Here is a 17,199-nt window from a genome sequence, read left to right on the forward strand (position 1 = left end):
CTGTATACAAACCACTTTTATTCTTTGCCTAACTGAAGCATGGCCTTCCAAGGCACTTCCATACACACTCTGGTAGGTAACTAAATGGGGTGATGGGTGACGGCACACTGCTATTCTCAGGTGTTCCACAGAGGAGGAATAATGATTGGTCAACCCAGCATCTCAAATTAACAATCAAAGTTAATGTAACAGGACTAGAGAGATGGCTCAGCAATTAAGAGCAAAGGTCACTCTTCAAGAAGACCTGGGTCCAATCCCCAGCACCCATACGGCAGCTCACTACCGTCTGTAACCCTAGGTGCATGGAATCCAGTGCCACCTTCTAGCTCCTGTGGCACCAGGCAAGCATGGGGTGCAGACACACATGCCGGTAAAACACCACACACATAAAATGATCTTTTTAATAAACGTTCATATATTTCCCCCACAGTTCTTCGCAGTGGGATCAAGAAAAGACTTCAAGAACACACTGAAGGTCCCACAGATCACTGTGACAGAGAAACTGCATATCCAGTGAGAACTCAGCAGAGTCTCTAAAGCAAAAATGGAGTCAGGACATGGGGGTGGGGGGTGGGGGGGAGGCAGCCAGTGCCCTGGAGTCAGCTCTTCCTCTCAAATAGGGGAACAGATGCTTCTGTGATGAGTAGTCTCTTGTCGGTTTCAGATCTACCCACCAACTTAAGAGTGGTTTCAGTTACCGTCCAAAGTACAGACAGCAGTGTTTTTAACACTTGAGGGCCAGAGAGATGGCTCAGAGGGAAAGCCTTAAGACCCAAGATCAATAGCCACAACCCACATAAAGGAAGAGAAAACAGACTATACTATCTGTTGGCCAGACAAGCACCATGGCCCATATGCCTCCCTACACATGACAATAAAAACTAAACTGAAGTAACAATTAAACAATTGAAGAATCAATGACCCAAAGCATTTGCTCACGGGATTGGGCACTGGGTTCATCTACCCACGGATCGGATTTTACCTCTGAAATAAGCAAACATATACACAGGTTCTTTTAAACTACTGTTTAATCGGTTTTAAAGACACACAGGTAAGAGGGGAAAAAAAAGACATGTAAGTTAAAAACACCTTTAAAAGTCAGCAATAAACCACTGTGCAGCTCTGAGGACAGACTAATGAGAATGGCCATGAGTCATCCCGGCGCAGGTCAGCCCACACAGTGGTGGCTTCGATTCACCGTGCAATGGGGACTGGTTTGTGGATCGGATGAAAAATAACGCCTCTTTAAAAAAATATTTCAGAATAATAAAAACAAAGTAAAAGCACAGACCACCACACGATATTCTTCCCCACCTGGGACAACAAGGGGAAATAGTGTGAGCACTGGCTGTGGGAGCTGAGGCTCCTCTCGGGTCGGCCGGAAGGGAAGGCAGATTTGAAGCCAGGCACCTTCACCCTGACACGATGGGACTTCCACGTCACAGGAATCCGTGTCCCTTTCATTCCTGTTACCTCATGTGACGCTCCTTCTGGTGTGGAGGTGCCGTCACGTACATAAAAGTGACAGAAGACGGAAGAGACTGTGTTTGCAGTCAACACAGGAGCCTTGGTGCGTGCGACCAAGTCAGCAGCGAATGGGCTTCACTGACAGGTGGGCGGATACAGAACCAAAGACGTTGAAAATGGGGAAAGAGACACACTTTTAAAAGTCTGTCAGTCACTCTGCACGTGTCCTCCCCCCCCAAAGAGAGGACTGAGAAGACCGTTAACAAACCAGTCTCTCAGAGAGGTTAACCCCAAACAGACCTGCCCGGGGAGCAGCAGCGGCTTAGAGATTGCAATCGCCAGCAACCGGTCACTTCCACGCTGGGCGTGCGCCCGAGAAATTCTCAGTCATCTCACTTCCCTTACTCTGTAACTTTTGGCTTTACATTATTTGCTGTTGCCAGTCACAGCAGCAAAACAGAAGGAAACACAGCTGGGTCTGGCTAGGCCTCACTGGATCAGTTTCGGACAGTGGTCGCACATAGGTCTTTGAAGCGTGGTAGGACAGACAGGCTGTCGCCTGCTTTATAAAAATGGCATTAAGAGTAGTTGCCACCAGTTTTAAAGGCAAGACAGATTAGCTGGCGTATAAATGTGTCGTTAGGGTCTGTTGGACAAAGTTTCCCCGATCAATGACCTATGGAGCTTCTTGTCAGCTCTTCACTGGAGTTTGCATTGTGTTAAAAACCTATTAAAATAAATTATTATCTGAAAACATACAAAACAGTATTAAGCAGCCTACTAATTAAAATGTCATTGGCTGCACTCTGTACAACAAGAGCCTCAGAAAGCAGCTTAAGTCATGGATTAGAAGAGCAATCCTACAAAATATCAACGTGGAAAATGTCGTTTGAAATTTTCTTCCAGGAGAGTCACTATAAATAGACTTGACTACCCGGTGTTACAGAAAAATCACTGTAGAGAACTGCCATGTTCTGATCCATCAGACTCAAAATTCAGAGTGGATTTGTTTTTCCAGGCAAATCCCTTCCTTCTGCATTCAGAGGTCTCTCTGAGACAAACTCACCTTTCCAAGGGCAGTGGGAAGCCAGAGATTAAGCATCAGAGGCAAGTGTATAAATGATCAGCCATTCCTCAGACTCGACTAGTGGAGTGTAACAGGTATCTATGGTCCTCGGGGCAGGTAGGGCTACAGTCACAGTGTAAGCTGGAATTCTGCACCTAGGGTAAACTGGGTGTGTTAAAATTTCAGCCAGGGTAGACTATTAATGCCTAAATGAAACCCCTCCAAACACTGGTTTAAAACTATGCATGTGAAACCCCTCCAAACACTGGTTTATGCATTTGAGCCCATCCTCAGTGGCCACAGCAGCAGCAAATACTATAAATGAGCCTCTCCTCTCAAGAATGTCTGTGTCAGGTATCATTTAGAACTCTTAGAATCAATGAGTGATACTTATGAACATCTGATCAGTACGACTGTCCAGATGTGCTCATGAATATACAAGTTGAACACTAAGGACACACGGGTTTTAAACCGGAAAAGCATTTGTCCTAAATGTTTAATCTAGTCTTCAAAAGTAAAACCTTTATGGTTATCTTGATGGCAATTTAAAATTGCTTCCTGTCATTTAAAATACAGAATAAGTTGATTCTCTGAATGAAATAATTGCTGAGGAGATATACGCTGGTAATCAAAATCAGCAATCTATGGGGAGTATTTAATGGCAAAATCCTCTCCAATTTTACCCAGCAGAAACAGAAACCAGAGGAAGCAGAGGGGAAATGGCATGTCGCTACCCATTCCGAGCTAATGGATTAAAAGGCATTCTTCCTGTTGCTAGACAACCATTTTTTTTAAGTCAGCACCTTAAGCTCCAGTAATAAAAAGTAGCCAACAGTGACCAGCTCCCTTTGTGAACCTACCCCTCCCTTTGCCTTTCACCCTACAGGATGGGGGGTGAGAGGCGGGCCTCCCTAGGCAAGAGCCAGACGGACCAGCCAGGCCAATTAGTACTTCCAGGAAGCTGTCATCACTTTCTAGATGGCAACTTCAAAAGTGGCATGTGTGGAAATGCCCATATGGATGTCATCCATGGTAGGGACCAGCATGCTAAGACACAGTGATCGGGCACCCCTGAAGCCCAGAGAGCCTTCTCCCCAACTTTAGGTACTCCAGAAGCTAAGCAAGCTTCCCTAGTCACTCTGAGTTCTGATTAAAATGTGTTGTTTTAAAAACAGTGAGCTGAGACACATCCAATTAACAATTATTGTTTCAAGAAAATGAAACCGAGGGAAGAATATTTTTGTTCTATTTTCCCTGAGTAGCATATAATCAAACAGAAGTATAAATATGATGTAGACAGACCCTCTCTGGAGTGACTTCATGACACTGGAGGGGTGGAAAGATCATATAAACACACACTGAAACCTGTTCTGCCGGTTAAACACAGCAAGCACATGTTATAATGACCTCCTTCACACTCAACAGTAGCACAAGCATTACTCTAAATCCTTCTAAATAAGAGGCAAAATAATCTTTACAACATCCCAACCAGACGTTCATTTTCTAGAACATGATTTTTTTGAGAAAAATTGAGAATTTGATTTATTTTCTTTTAGATTGCATAATCATGATTATTTCTCCAAAGTAGAAGATAGCCATCTAAATTTTTTTTTAAAAAAATGATCTCATAAATATAACTAGTAGCTGTAGAAGAATGAAAAAAAGAAATTGATCAGATTGGATGTTCCGTGCATCCTCTTCCAGGAATTGGAACAATGATTATTGTCTTGCTTTTTGGATGATAGCACTGTGATTATAAATTCTTTGAGAGGAAACAAGGAACAGCCACTAGAGTGTACAGGCCTAGAAATAAAATGTGTTTGGGAAACAGAAATAGGTGGGGGTTGTGTGTAAGTTCTGGGTAGACCCAGCAAGTCCTCAGCAGTTTCTACCAGCTCTCCAGCCTTCCCTTATGAAATGCCGAGGGTTGTCTTTAATAGTGACTGGATTCTCCACGGTATTCACGAAATCACAGAGACATTTGGGGCAGGTACCCTCCATAAACACTCTTTTCTTTCTTCTCGAATTCTACATCCACCTCGGAAAACTACGAAAAAGTATTTACCAGCCCTTTCCCTGGGAGAGGCAGGGGGAGGACTCTCCTCGTCAGAGGCAAACAACCTGCCTTCAGAAAGGCGAAGGTGCCACATATACCTCTAAAGTCCTAGAACGCCACACTGGCCGCTGCACCTTTTCCTTCCACTAAAATCTTAAACTACCCCACCACTGCCGTGTTCCTCCTTAACTTCACTCCCAAGTGTATTAGTGACCAAAAAAAAAAAAAAAAAAAAACCAAAAACCTCATCGTAGACTGTCAATTTGCATTTCATTTGAAAATGTAAGGCAAAACCAAAACAAATTTCATAAAAAGATTGGTCAAATAACAGAGAGGCTCAAAAGCCCAGCCTTTCTCTCTCACAAGGCAGAAGCTACAGTCCATGGCTCAGTTCCATAGCCTCAAATCCACCCCTTGCCTACATGCTTACAGCTGCGGTACCCACAGCACGCTGCTGCTGGATCAGGGACACACCCAGTCACTCAAGGCAAGAGTGGCCCCTAAGAGGAAAACACGTATTTGTTTTGATAGACTCTACCACCCATTTTCACAAGAGTTTAACGGAAGAATTTTAATGCGTGAAGTTAAAGAATGTAGAAACTAATTTATTAATTTAAAAAAGTGTCACTTAGACTCAGCAACTAAGTTTTCTTTTCCCTAAAACTTTCCCCAAATAGCGACAGACATGACAGGGACAAGAAACCAATGAACCAGACAATACCCTTAATTCCTAGAGAATTCCTTCAAAATCTTCAAATAACCTACTACTGTTACTCTTATAATCTCCTCTAATTCTATGTAATTTATGCTCGAGAAATGTCTTCAGAAAGTCCACAGTATTATCAACGTATTGAACTTCCGTGTCCCACACAATCACACTGATCTTGGACACGGAAGGGGGAAGCCCTCTGCCTCTGGCTCCGGACCACACCGTGCTTTCTGCATTCTGGCCCTGCTCACCTCATCTGCCCTCTTAGTGTTTTTTTTTTTTTTTTCTTAAGAAAATAAGCCTAAAATATCACATTGCCAACCTTTAATTATGTTTAAGAAAGTCCTCCTGAAAGGGCCTCCTAACTGACACCAGGTAATTAAGCTCCCAGCAAAACAAGCTACCTGTAATTTAACAGCCCTGACTGTTGACTCTTCTACGTGTGTGCAGTCCTCTGAGCTACCTTAAGAAAACCCTTCAAATACTGAGATGTTTATTGCATTTTTCAAGTACCCACAATCTTAAATATCCAGTTTAAAATTCCTCCTCGATCCTACTCTGCCGCACACCACATCAGATATTGAAATCGTCTCCTCAGTGGAAAATACCATCCAGGAACAACATTTTAGGAAACAGGAGGTTTAAGGCAAGACATTCATTTGGAAAAAGTTAACCTGTCAATCATCCAGATTAACATGATCATTTTTCCACCTCTTCAGTGCCTTGGGATACGCAATGTACATTCAGCAACAGGGCACACATATGACCTTGAGGGCATATGCTGAGGTCAGAGTGCCCTATTGAAATATGGAAAGATTTAGTATAAGGCGTGACCCACAGGAACATGGCATGGGGAGGGTTATTTCATTCCATTTCCAATCTGGTGTACAGGAAATCCCCTAACTGAGACTGTCCCATTTCCACCCAGTTAGTCACTGGAAAGGCGTCAAGACTGGTTTTTCTGTTCACAGACGGGAAACCGCCATCACGCGCTCTCCCAGTCACTGCGTCAGTGACGAGTGTCTAGAGGCAGTGTCTTGGTTCTGATTGCAAACATTGTTTGCCATGGAAAAGCTGTTCTGTCCCAGAGAATTTTCTCTTTCGTCAAACTTTTTGGCCCATGAGAGCTGAACGTTTTCCTGTGTGCTCCTTCCTCTTTGAGACTTCTTCACAGGCAGCAGGAGCAGCACTAAGATGCTGCAGATGTGAAGGCTGTAATACCAGGAGCTGAAAGGAAAGGGAGACGGTTTACCAGTCACACCTTTGCCAACCCACAGGGCCCTGATGCCGGGGGTGTGGCTAATTGCAGCATCGCCCCCAGCTCGGGAGTATAGACCTAGATACATTCCGGTGTTCTGTCAGGGTCATGAGGCTACACAGGACAAAACAGAAAGGTGTTTATTAACAGAGGCATCAGTCTGAACGTAGCCACAAAATTACATGTGGGCTTACCAGAGAACACTGGACAGCCAAGGGTCGAGTCCAGTCACTGCTTGGCCTACCCCAAACCCACTATCACTCGATTAAAAGACCAAAACAACGTGAGCAATAAGTAACAACCACTGTGTGATGGTGACTTCCGTAAATAGAGGTCATATCTTAGAAATCACCAGAAAATCAGTCCCTAAATCAACTCTGAGTCTGATGGGACCTTAACTGCTTCCAAAGTTGAAAGTTCAAAGTGACTGAAGAAAAAAAATATGGGACAGACAACCCAACCATCAGCCCAACACATTTTAAAGGGAATCAACTTTGTTAAAATGGACCAATATTTGTCTTTCCTATGTGACTATCAAGCTAGATCCTAAAGTCTGAGTCTAATTCTTTGACCACAAACTCTTGTGCCTGGTGGAGCAGGGAGAGGAGATGGAAGAAGATTAAGGAAAAGCATGGACTTCCAGACAGCGACTTCTGAAATACAGAGGATCTCAGCTGTCAGCCACATGGAGAAGAGGGAGGAGGTAGAGGCGGGAAGTGAAAATACTGTGACTGGAAAATCCAGTTAATTAATAATTGATAAAGCATGCCCCCTTTTCCTCTTCTGGCCAGTTTCTGGACACTCAGGTGACAGCTAAGTCTTCTGGAGCTGGGAGTGGGTTCCTCTTCTGGTGCCACTGAGGGATAAGCTGCCCCATGAAGGAACCTGGGATTGCTTGGTTTACGACTAAGAAATAATTGATAATATACTTAATGGCAGAAATGAGGCTGCCGTATTATTATCTTCCTATGTCTGTGCTGGCTGGTTTTGTGTCAACTTGACACAAGCTAGAGTCCTCAGAGAAGAAGGAAGCCATTTGGTTGAGGGAATGCCTCCACAAGATCTAGCTGTAAGACATTTTCTCAATTATTGATCAGTAGGAGAAGGCCCAGCCCATGGTGGGTGGGGTCATCCCTGGGCTGGTGGTCCTGGGTTCTCTAAGAAAAGCAGGCTGAGTAAGCCATGGAAACAAGCCAGTAAGCAGCTCCCCTCCATGGCCTCTGCATCAGCTCCTGTCTCCAGGTTCCTTCAAAGATAAACAGTGCCATGGAAATGTAACCCAAATAAACCCTCTCCTCCCCAGCTTGCTTTTGGTTATGGTGTTTTGTAACAACAACAGAAAGTGTAACTAAGACAATTTCTCTTATTCAATTAGCACGGAACTTCCTTTGGGAACACAGCCACCCCTCCCGACGGCTGAAGAGGGACGCTCACCTGTAAAACGTGAACGACGGTTTTATAGACAGAAGCACGAAGGGGACAACCGTGTAGCTGATGGTTATCTGTGTCGCGGCCCACGTGAGAACGTCATAGAGCAGCTTCAGCGGAGGGGGTTCAGTGAAATAATGTCTGAAGTTACTTCTCACCTGGAAAGAAACAAAGACACAAGAACATTCGTTCCGTCTTTAGATTTAACACTAGATACAAAACCCACTGGTGACGGCGACTTTTTCAAGCACGTAGAGTAACATGCTCTCACACTGCTGCCTGGGTTTGAACCGCTGCCACTGCCACCACCACCAGGACGCGCCGGTCCCAACAACAGTACTGTGTGTATTGGTGGGGGAAGGGAGCCAGCAAACGGTGAACTGTGCAGAGGGTCTGGGGGCGTTCTCTGTAGCTTTTCTGTGGGTGTGAAGTTGTTTAAAATGAAGCTTCCCAAGAGGCTAGCCATGGACACCAACAGAGCTCTTTAAGTAGTGCTGGGTAAATTAGAGACTGCACACGCCTTCACCGGGTCTCTGGTTTCTCCTTCACTTGGGAACAAGGCAGCTCTACTCTGGCTTCGCCTCAGAGTGTATGGAAGACCAGAAGGATCTCTGACCTCAGTTCTGGTCAGACAGCAGACCCGGAAACAGAGGCCACACACACCACCCACTGAGGGGAGCTGGGAGGGCCTCTCAGAAAGGTGTGTGTGTGTGTGTGTGTGTGTGTGTGTGTGTGTGTGTGTTTTGGGGTTGGAGACTTGTGCATTCTGGACAAACATACTCAGCCACATGCCCAGTTGAAAATATCATATGCTGGTTTTGAATGGTACAAACTTAAACAAGATTTCCCATTTCTACCAGATGTCTCATATTTTGTGTTTTGTTTTGTTTTGTTTTTCTTTCTTTCTTTTATGTCTTGAGTGTCATAACATTTCCACAGGGGAAGCATGGCCTTGGTTATAAAGATGCCACTGCAAGCTCTTTGCCAAGGTTCACTTTCTGTCCATAATTTTTCAATGTCCTCCTTAGATAATGGTACGACAATTTCTGCTGCGTCTATGCCTGCTAATTGACGAAGTCTCAATTTTCCTTTGTAAATCAAGTCAGAGATTTTTTCCACATAAGTTTTTAATTTTTTATTTGGTAAAAATATCCATTCCAATATAATATCTTCCCTCTGCATTAATATTCCAGTAGGAGAACGCCTAGAAGGTAAAATAACCAAAATGCAATCCAGCTTTGGATCAATACTGAGGTAGTGAATGGTTACGATTCTCGGTGCCTAGAACCCAGTCCTGGCACTCAGGGCCTTTTGCCTGGCTCTCTCTAATCCATTCAGTCTATTACCAAAGAACCCGTTCCCTCCAGCATGACTACACCATGCCACCCCAAGTTTCAAAATCATAGCTGGCTGGGGGTGTAGCTCGGTGCTAGGGTGCTCATCTATATTGTGAGGCCCTAAGTACCCCAAGAAATCAAAACAGAAGCCCCACGTCCCCTGACTCCCTGATGCTAGGGACAGAGCAGGACCAGCCTCTGCTGATGCTCAGGCCCTTCAGCAGCGCCTGCCTCCTTCCTTCCATTCGCCTATTGGGAACTATCCGCTGGTCACAGACAGGAACGCTCTGCTTTAACTACACTGACCTGCTGTCTCCCAAGCTCACCTTGGCTTTTGAGCTTTTCTAATGCCATGCCCATGCCTAAGACACAATCTTTTCCCCACTCTGCTCTAGTTGGCACTGACTACCAGAAGGCACAGTCCTGTGTTACTATTTCTTGCCATTCCCTCAGGTACATCGAAATGAGGATCTGCTAGCTTGTTAGATGAAGCTCCTTTATCCACAAGGCATTATAATAAGCTTGTTAAAACGTACTTCGTGACACATGACTTCCCTCTAGTTGACTTTCAAATACTTAAACCAATTTATCCTCCTTTCCTCTCCCATAGTAGGAAGCTATCTCAACTGTTTCCCCAAACTGTTCCAGGTTCCCCCCAGCAAATCCTCTACAGGATGGTACCGCAGCCACAGTGTCTCCCACTGGAAACCACCCATCCCCTTCTCTGGGAGTGGTCAAACTCCACTCTCAACTGAGAGAGGACCCAAGGGCTACAGCCTGCAGGAAACAAATGTTTGTGAAGAACAGACCTACCCATTCTTTTTGTTTGTTTGTTGTTTTGTGGGGGGTAGCTGCTTGTTTGTTTTTGGTTTCTCAACACAGGGTTTGTTTCACTGTTTAACAGCCTTGGCTGTTCTGGAACTCACTCTGTAGACCAGGCTGCCCTCGAACTCACCGAGATCCACCTGCCTCTGCCCGCTGAGTGATGGGATTAAAGGTGTGCGCCACCACCTGGCTTAGATCTACCCACTGTAATCATCTTTCTATTCTCTCTCAATCAGAAAACGCCACAAGACACATAACATGTTTCAAACCCTTCCCACATGCCAGGTGCATGGCTTCTCCTGGTCTGTAGTTAGTGTCGTGGCTGGTACTAGGAGAACACTTGTTTCCAAGCACAGTCACATGTCTAAGTTCTCTTGGGCAGATGATGTTGATCACAGCCAAAGAAACAGAGATTCACTCACTGGATTATAAAATAAAATGTTGATACTTACAGCCCGCGCTGCTAACGTCATCAACACTCCTGTCAGAAACGTCAGATAGTATCCCGGGTAGACCCCGTGCCAAACAGCAGAGAGAAAGAATGTCTGGGTCGTCGGACTGAAGGTCGCTCGTTCATAACACACCCTAGAAACCACGGAGAGCCAAGAGGAGTGAGCAGATCTGAGTTCCCAAAGTCCACAGGGTCCTTCTCTGACCTACAGGGTTAGGGAAGCCAGGAAAACAAACAGCATTTCTCCTGGGACTAGCTCGGTCACTGAGTGTCACACTTACGAGCATAAACTTTGTTCTTATCTCTTCACCGGTATACATAATTACTAAAATGATCACTTCCGGTATTTGGGAGTCTATGTACCAGTTAGTTTTCTTAAAGCAGGGGACAGGATTCTAAGACAGAACCACTGAGAAGGCTGGCTGGGGCGCAATGCGACAGTGTATGTTGTATGTCTCAAGGGGTGCATTCGACTGTCACGGCGCTCCTGTGACTCCGTTCCCAACCCCTTATCTCGGGTGCTACTCTGCCTGGGGCACTCAAGCTCACATGCGGAGATACATCTGACTGCCAGTTCTCAGTGCTCTGGCTAGTCTCTTCTCTCAGAACGTGCATTCCAGGGGACAGCCGCAAGATGTGGTTGTCACTTTTCAGATTCCTTTATTTTGTGTGTATGAATGTCTTACCCACATGCGTATATGTCGACTACATGCAGGCCTGGTGCCTGTCAAGGTTAGAAAAAGGCATCAGATCCTCTGGAACTGGTGTTAGGGATTGTTATGAACCACTTTGTGGGTGGTGAGAGTTGAACTTGGATCCTCTGCATGAGCAGCAAGTTCTCTTAACTGCTGAGCCAACTCTGCAGCCTCCAGCTGTAATTTTAAGGATACGGTGAGTTCTGACTATGGAGTGGGGACTGGGTCTTTTGGTCCTACACATGTGTGTCCTGTGTCCAACATATAAAGAGCTGTTGAGTCAGTCCTAGAAATCCAGGGCAAGCCTGGGGATTGGTTGGTTTGTTATGTGTTTTTTTTAACTTTTTTTTTTTTTTTTTTTTTTTTTGGTTTCTCGAAACAGGGTTTCTCTGTGTAGCCTTAGCTGTCCTGGAACTTACTCTGTAGACCAGGCTGGCTTTGGACTCACAAGATCCACCTGGCTCTGCCTCCCGAGTGCTGGGATTAAAGGTGTGCGCCACCACCATCTGGTTGAGTTTGTTTTTAATACCAAATCTCCAGGACACAAGAACTACAGAGAACACTGGCTACCCCAGACATCAGCAGAGCCTGAACCAGGACGAGGTGACACCCACATAGAAATGTGTATGACTCGATGTGATGGGTAGTGCCTTGCTCTGGTGGATGCTAATGGCATACCTTGGGTAAAACCAAGACCACAATGGCATTCAACACCCCGACAACGAAGAACGTCAAGTCAGCAAGCTCAACCCCAAGTCCCTGATGCCAGAGCATGCGCAAGGGTGACTCGTGGAGGAACATACCTTTTGAGCCAAAGAGCTGTCTGGATATTCCAATTATCGAGAAACATCTTAAAACTTGTTGACATCTGAAAAACAAAGGGACCTTTTTCTTTGGCCAACAAAATAATGAAGCTTTGAGTCTACATAATAATGATTTGGTGTACTAAAAAATTAAAACTAAAAATCACTTGGTAATAATCACGGGTTCCTTCCTTAACACCGTTCTAATTCAGTAACATCTTCCATGAAAGTTTCTGTATCCCCAGGCACATCAGAGGGGAGAAGGGCATCGCCATGCTCCCCCAGGTCATGGACACAGAGAAGTCCTCCCAGAGCCCAGAACACTCACACAGTTATCTCTCGCCTCTGTGCCCTGGATGGTGCCGCCACCACACCCTCCTCTCCCCATTCTGTGTCTTTCCAGGGGAAGGATGTCCACAGTCAGTCACCCACTAGTGTTTCTCCGCCCCCTAGCTCCACACTGCCTCCAGAGAGCAATGGGTCATAAACCTCTCAGACTGTGGCCACTCGCGTGGGAAGCCTCTGTGGTCAAGCTAATCTCATTAGATCTAGCATTCCCTGGGTGTGTGTGTCTATCCCTGCGCTGCATCTCGTCTGCTGTCATCCTGTGTGACTGTCTCCCTTCCTTTATTCAGTTATGGTGACGGGATCAAACCAAGAGCCCCCACATGCGGTAGGTGCACAGTCAATCATTGTGAGCAGCTACATCTCTAGCTCCTTCCAGCATTTTAGATTCCACAGTCTATCTCATCAGATCTGGATGTCCTTGTCCAGTTTCCTTTCCTACCCAGTGACCTATCAAAACCCTACTCTCTGACTGGCCTGCTATCCATCATCCCCACTGGTAACATCTGGATGATGACCGTGACAGTCCAGACCTGTCATATGTCCATGGTTCTCAGCTGTAACTAGGCCCTCAATCTACCTTATGGTAATTGTCCCCATCTTGAAAACACTTTTATGACAATGCAACATTTTGTGTGTGAGAGAGGGAACACCAAAAAGAAGTAATTTCCTATAGGTCAACCAAGTACTTCAGGAGTTTCCCCAAATCCCTCAGAGCAGGTTGACCCGGCCTCCTACTACAGACACTAGACTGTCTTCAAGACAGAATTCACCATACTCCACACCCGCGTCCCTCCATCTCAGGAGTGCCTTTCTCTGGGGCGAGTGTGGCCACCTCTCCTCTGCCTCATATCTTTCTCCCGTGTGCACAGGGGCCTCTCTCCACTGTGCCAGACTCTCTATCTTCAGGCTCCTTTCTAGTCAGAAATTTTAATCTTTCTGTGTTTGTGTGTGTGTATGCGTGTATATGTGTGTGCCTCTTCATATATATAAATGTGTGTGCAGGTGTGTACAGGGGCCCGAGGAGAGTTTCAAATCCCTGAGGTTACAGGTGGTTGCGAGCTAACATGGGTGCTGGGAATTGAACTCAGGTCCTCTACAGAGCGGCGAGTGCTCTTAACCACTGAGCCAACTCTCCAGCCCTTTCATCTTTCTGTGCTAAGAGAAAATTCAACCAAAGTCTCCTCAGGCCCCCCTCTGGCCACAGGCCTCCACAGCTACAGCCCCCCCCACCCCCCCCACCCCCGCGCCTGGGTCACGTACCTTTTGTGCTCCCCCTCCCTGAAGACTAGCAATGAACTCCTAACCGATGGGGCTGCTCCTGAGCCCCCATCTCACTGACATCTGAGACATTTAGCAATGGCCACTGTGTCCTCCTTCAGGGATCCAATGATTCTCTTTCTTCATTCCACTTATCCCCAAGAAGGTGACGCCTCATATCCCTGGTTCTCAAGGTATGGGAAAATCCTGCCCTTTTTATGGACGAGTATAAAAACATGGAACGCTATGTTTTTCTCTCTATGGGGGTAAAAGTTCCTCAGAGTGGGGCCAAACAGTCAAAGGCTGTAAATACCAACATGTCCATCGCCTTACTCCAGCAACCACCCTTTCCTTTCCCCTTCCCTGTTTTTATTTATTTATTTTTATTTTATGAGTAGTTGGCCTGTGGGTGTCTGTGCACCACGTGCCGGTAGTGCTTCTAGCAGCCAGAAGAGGGCGCCAGACCCTGGGAACTAGAGACAGACAGGGCTGTGAGTGGCCTTGCAGGTGCTGGGAGCTTCTGAGGTTGTGCTCAGCATGGCTTCTGCTTTCTTGCCTCACCTCCAGCATCTCCAAATGCCGCCCTGTGAAATGCTCGCTCTCTCCCACCCTCACAGGCTCATCTGGTCATCTCCCATGTCACTTTTCCCTAAGACAGATTACAGATTCACAAACACCCTATGCCTGCCTGCACCTTCCAGGTCGGAACCTACTTTCCAGCACTTTCTAGCTTCCTGAGGACCCATAAGTCACCAGGCTCATTCACTGAATCCCCTTGGAGGAAGTGTGTGTGTGGGGGGAATGGTCCACCATGAGTAAATATGGGGGAAAGTTGGGGTATTACATCATGGTCCTCCTTTGACATTCTTTTCATCCCCTCTTCTATGAAGCTGAAGGCAGTGGCGTGGGTATCCAGTTGAATGCCAAACGTCCAACAGTCACTTGTTCACGGCACCTCGACCAGCCAGTAATCTTTGTATAAAAATAAACATCACTCCATGTGTGAGAAATGTCCCTCATAGACTCATGCCCGTGACTATTCGATTCCCAGGTGATGGTGCTGTGTGGGAGTTTTGGGAGGGGGTCTCGTTAGAGGAAGCACGTCACTGGAGGCGGACTGAAACCATTTTAAGACAAACGCCATTCCTACTTCACTCTCAGGATGTGTCTCCACTCCATCGTCACGGACGCTAACCTTCTGTAAGCCCAAATAAATTCTTTATTCTATTACAGAGAAATAAAATGAAAAGGTCAACACCTGTCAGTACCACTGTCGGGAGAGCACACCGTAGCCTGGGAAAGCAAACTGTGGCATTAAACTGTCGCATAACTAATGTCTTAACCATTTACTAACCTCTATTTGCTGAATTCTCAGATTGGAAATCAAGTCCCAACGAGCTACTCCGTTCCTGTCGTAGCCTCTGAAACCGAAGCCCGCCGCATTGTTAATGGCATCAGCTGTGACAAAGTAAAGTATTAGAAATGTTATTACAATGTAGATACAATATGTGTGTGTGTGTGTGTGTGAGTGTGTGTGTGACACACACACACTCACACACACATATGTTTTGTATTGCTTTAAGACTGATTTTATTTTATGTGTCTGGGTGTTTTGCCTACATGCATGCTATATGTACCATGTACATGGCTGGTGCCCTTGGAGGCCAGAAGAGGGTGTTAGATCCCCTGAAACAAGAGTTACAAATGTTTGTGAGCCACCAAGTGGGTGCCGGGAACTGAACCTGGATCCTCTGCAGGAGCAACAGATTCTCTTAACTGCTGAGCCATGCTCCCGCCCCTCAAATCTACTCTATTTTCCCAGAAGGTATGTACAATGTTTTTTTCTTAAACAGTAAACGTTGACTTTTTATTTAGTAGTATTTGAGAGATCGAACCCTGGGCCTTGGACCTTCTATGCAAGCCCTTTCCTGGTGAGCTACAACAATAATCCATGACTTATTCTAAATAAATGTGTATTGTGTGTATGTCTCTCTTTGTACATGCTACATGTATGCAGGTGTCCATGGAGGCCAGGGGAGGATACTGGATCCCATGGAGCTGGAGTGAAAGGTAGATATAAGCAACCAAACTCGGATCCTCTTGAAGAGCAAGAAGTCATTTGTTATTGTTATTTTTTGTTTTTGTTTTTGAGACAAGCTCTCTCTATTGCTCTGGCTGTCCTGGAACTCACTATGTAAACCAGGCTGGCCTTGAACTCACAGAGACCCACCAGCCTCTGCCTCCCCTGGGATTAGAGGTGTGTGCCACCACTACTCAGCAGCCAGTATTCCTAACAACTGAATCATCTCTCCAGCCTGACTTATTCTAATTTTTAAGAAAGGTTAGAAACATCACACCCTGTGAAAATAATGACCCTATTAAGGACAGTTAGTTGGTTAACAAAACACCAGACATGAAGCTTTGAGGAGACGGGAGGAATTAAAAATGCTGGGGTACAACGTTCGAATACAGTGGAGCATGCTCAGCCATCTGAAGGGCACTGCTGGGACCTTCTGCCCCGAGCTCAGCACGTTCCTTTTGGCCTTTATTACAGACAGAAACACAAGGGGGCTAATGCCTCCATCCCGTTCCTTCTTGGCTCAGAGTCCACTGTCTGTGGAACTTGCTTTGCAGCCCCTTCACACGAAGCTCCATCAGCATCTCTGCTTACAAACCTGCTCAAGACAGGAAGTTTCTGCCTCAGGTGGGTCCTTCCCACCCAACTGGGAGTGTCTCTAATTCACACCATCCGTGTCTTGACTAAACTAGCAGAAACCCATCAAAATGCAGCAAAACAATACACCTTCACAGACATGGATCCTACCCTTAAATTGTTTATTCCTTATTATTTATTTGATTAAGCAAAAATTACAATTGTGGAGGGGGTGAGCAATAGAGATTTACCCTTCTGTCAGGTTTAAGAAGGGCCAAAACATCTGAGCCTTTATGGTGAGCCTGTCAATATAGTAATGTGCAGGTTTAATAGGATTAAAGATTAAAATCTGCTAATAATATAAAAAGAGTCCCACTGCCCCCACACAAGGCTGCCAACAACCCAAATGGGTACAGAAGACCATATTCCTGCAGCTAGTGGCCTAACTAATCCAATGGTTCAAGCCTAATTTATTACATTTATCTATCTATCTATCTATCTATCTATCTATCTATCTATCTATCTATCTATCTATCTGGTGTGTGTGGGGGGTGTTGTATGTGCATATGGGCAGGTGTGCGGGCACTCACATGCCACAAAGCATGTGTGGAGGTCAGAGGTCAGAGGACAGCTTCCAGGAGCTGTTTCTCTCCTCCAACATGTGGGTCCCTGGGATTGAACACAGGTTATCAGGCAAGTAACTAGTGCCTTTACCCAGTGAGCCATTTTACCAACATCAACAACAACAATTAAAAAAAAATTAAAAATATGAAATTGGTTTGGAATAGCAGAGCCTCCCTTGGGTTAAAGTCAGCATTTTGACAGGTATACATGGATCTTAAGGAA

The 17,199-nt window shown here is 45.6% G+C and overlaps 1 protein-coding gene across 3 annotated transcripts in view; it reads right to left on the reverse strand.

Moving 5' to 3' along the window:
* Positions 1-4,862: 4,862 nt before the first annotated feature.
* Positions 4,863-17,199, reverse strand: part of Mboat2 (membrane bound O-acyltransferase domain containing 2) — a 135,158-nt gene continuing 122,821 nt past the window's right edge. For all 3 annotated transcript variants that reach the window (XM_028893741.2, XM_028893740.2, XM_028893743.2), the window contains 5 exons: positions 15,055-15,158; positions 12,096-12,160; positions 10,599-10,731; positions 7,991-8,142; positions 4,863-6,525 (listed from right to left, as the gene is read on the reverse strand). In XM_028893741.2, coding sequence (XP_028749574.1) covers positions 6,300-6,525; positions 7,991-8,142; positions 10,599-10,731; positions 12,096-12,160; positions 15,055-15,158 — 680 coding nt within the window. In that variant the 3' untranslated portion in view covers positions 4,863-6,299. The remainder of the gene's footprint in view (positions 6,526-7,990; positions 8,143-10,598; positions 10,732-12,095; positions 12,161-15,054; positions 15,159-17,199) is intronic.

This window comes from Peromyscus leucopus, chromosome 22, assembly GCF_004664715.2.
Source record: "Peromyscus leucopus breed LL Stock chromosome 22, UCI_PerLeu_2.1, whole genome shotgun sequence".
NCBI lineage: Eukaryota > Metazoa > Chordata > Mammalia > Rodentia > Cricetidae > Peromyscus > Peromyscus leucopus.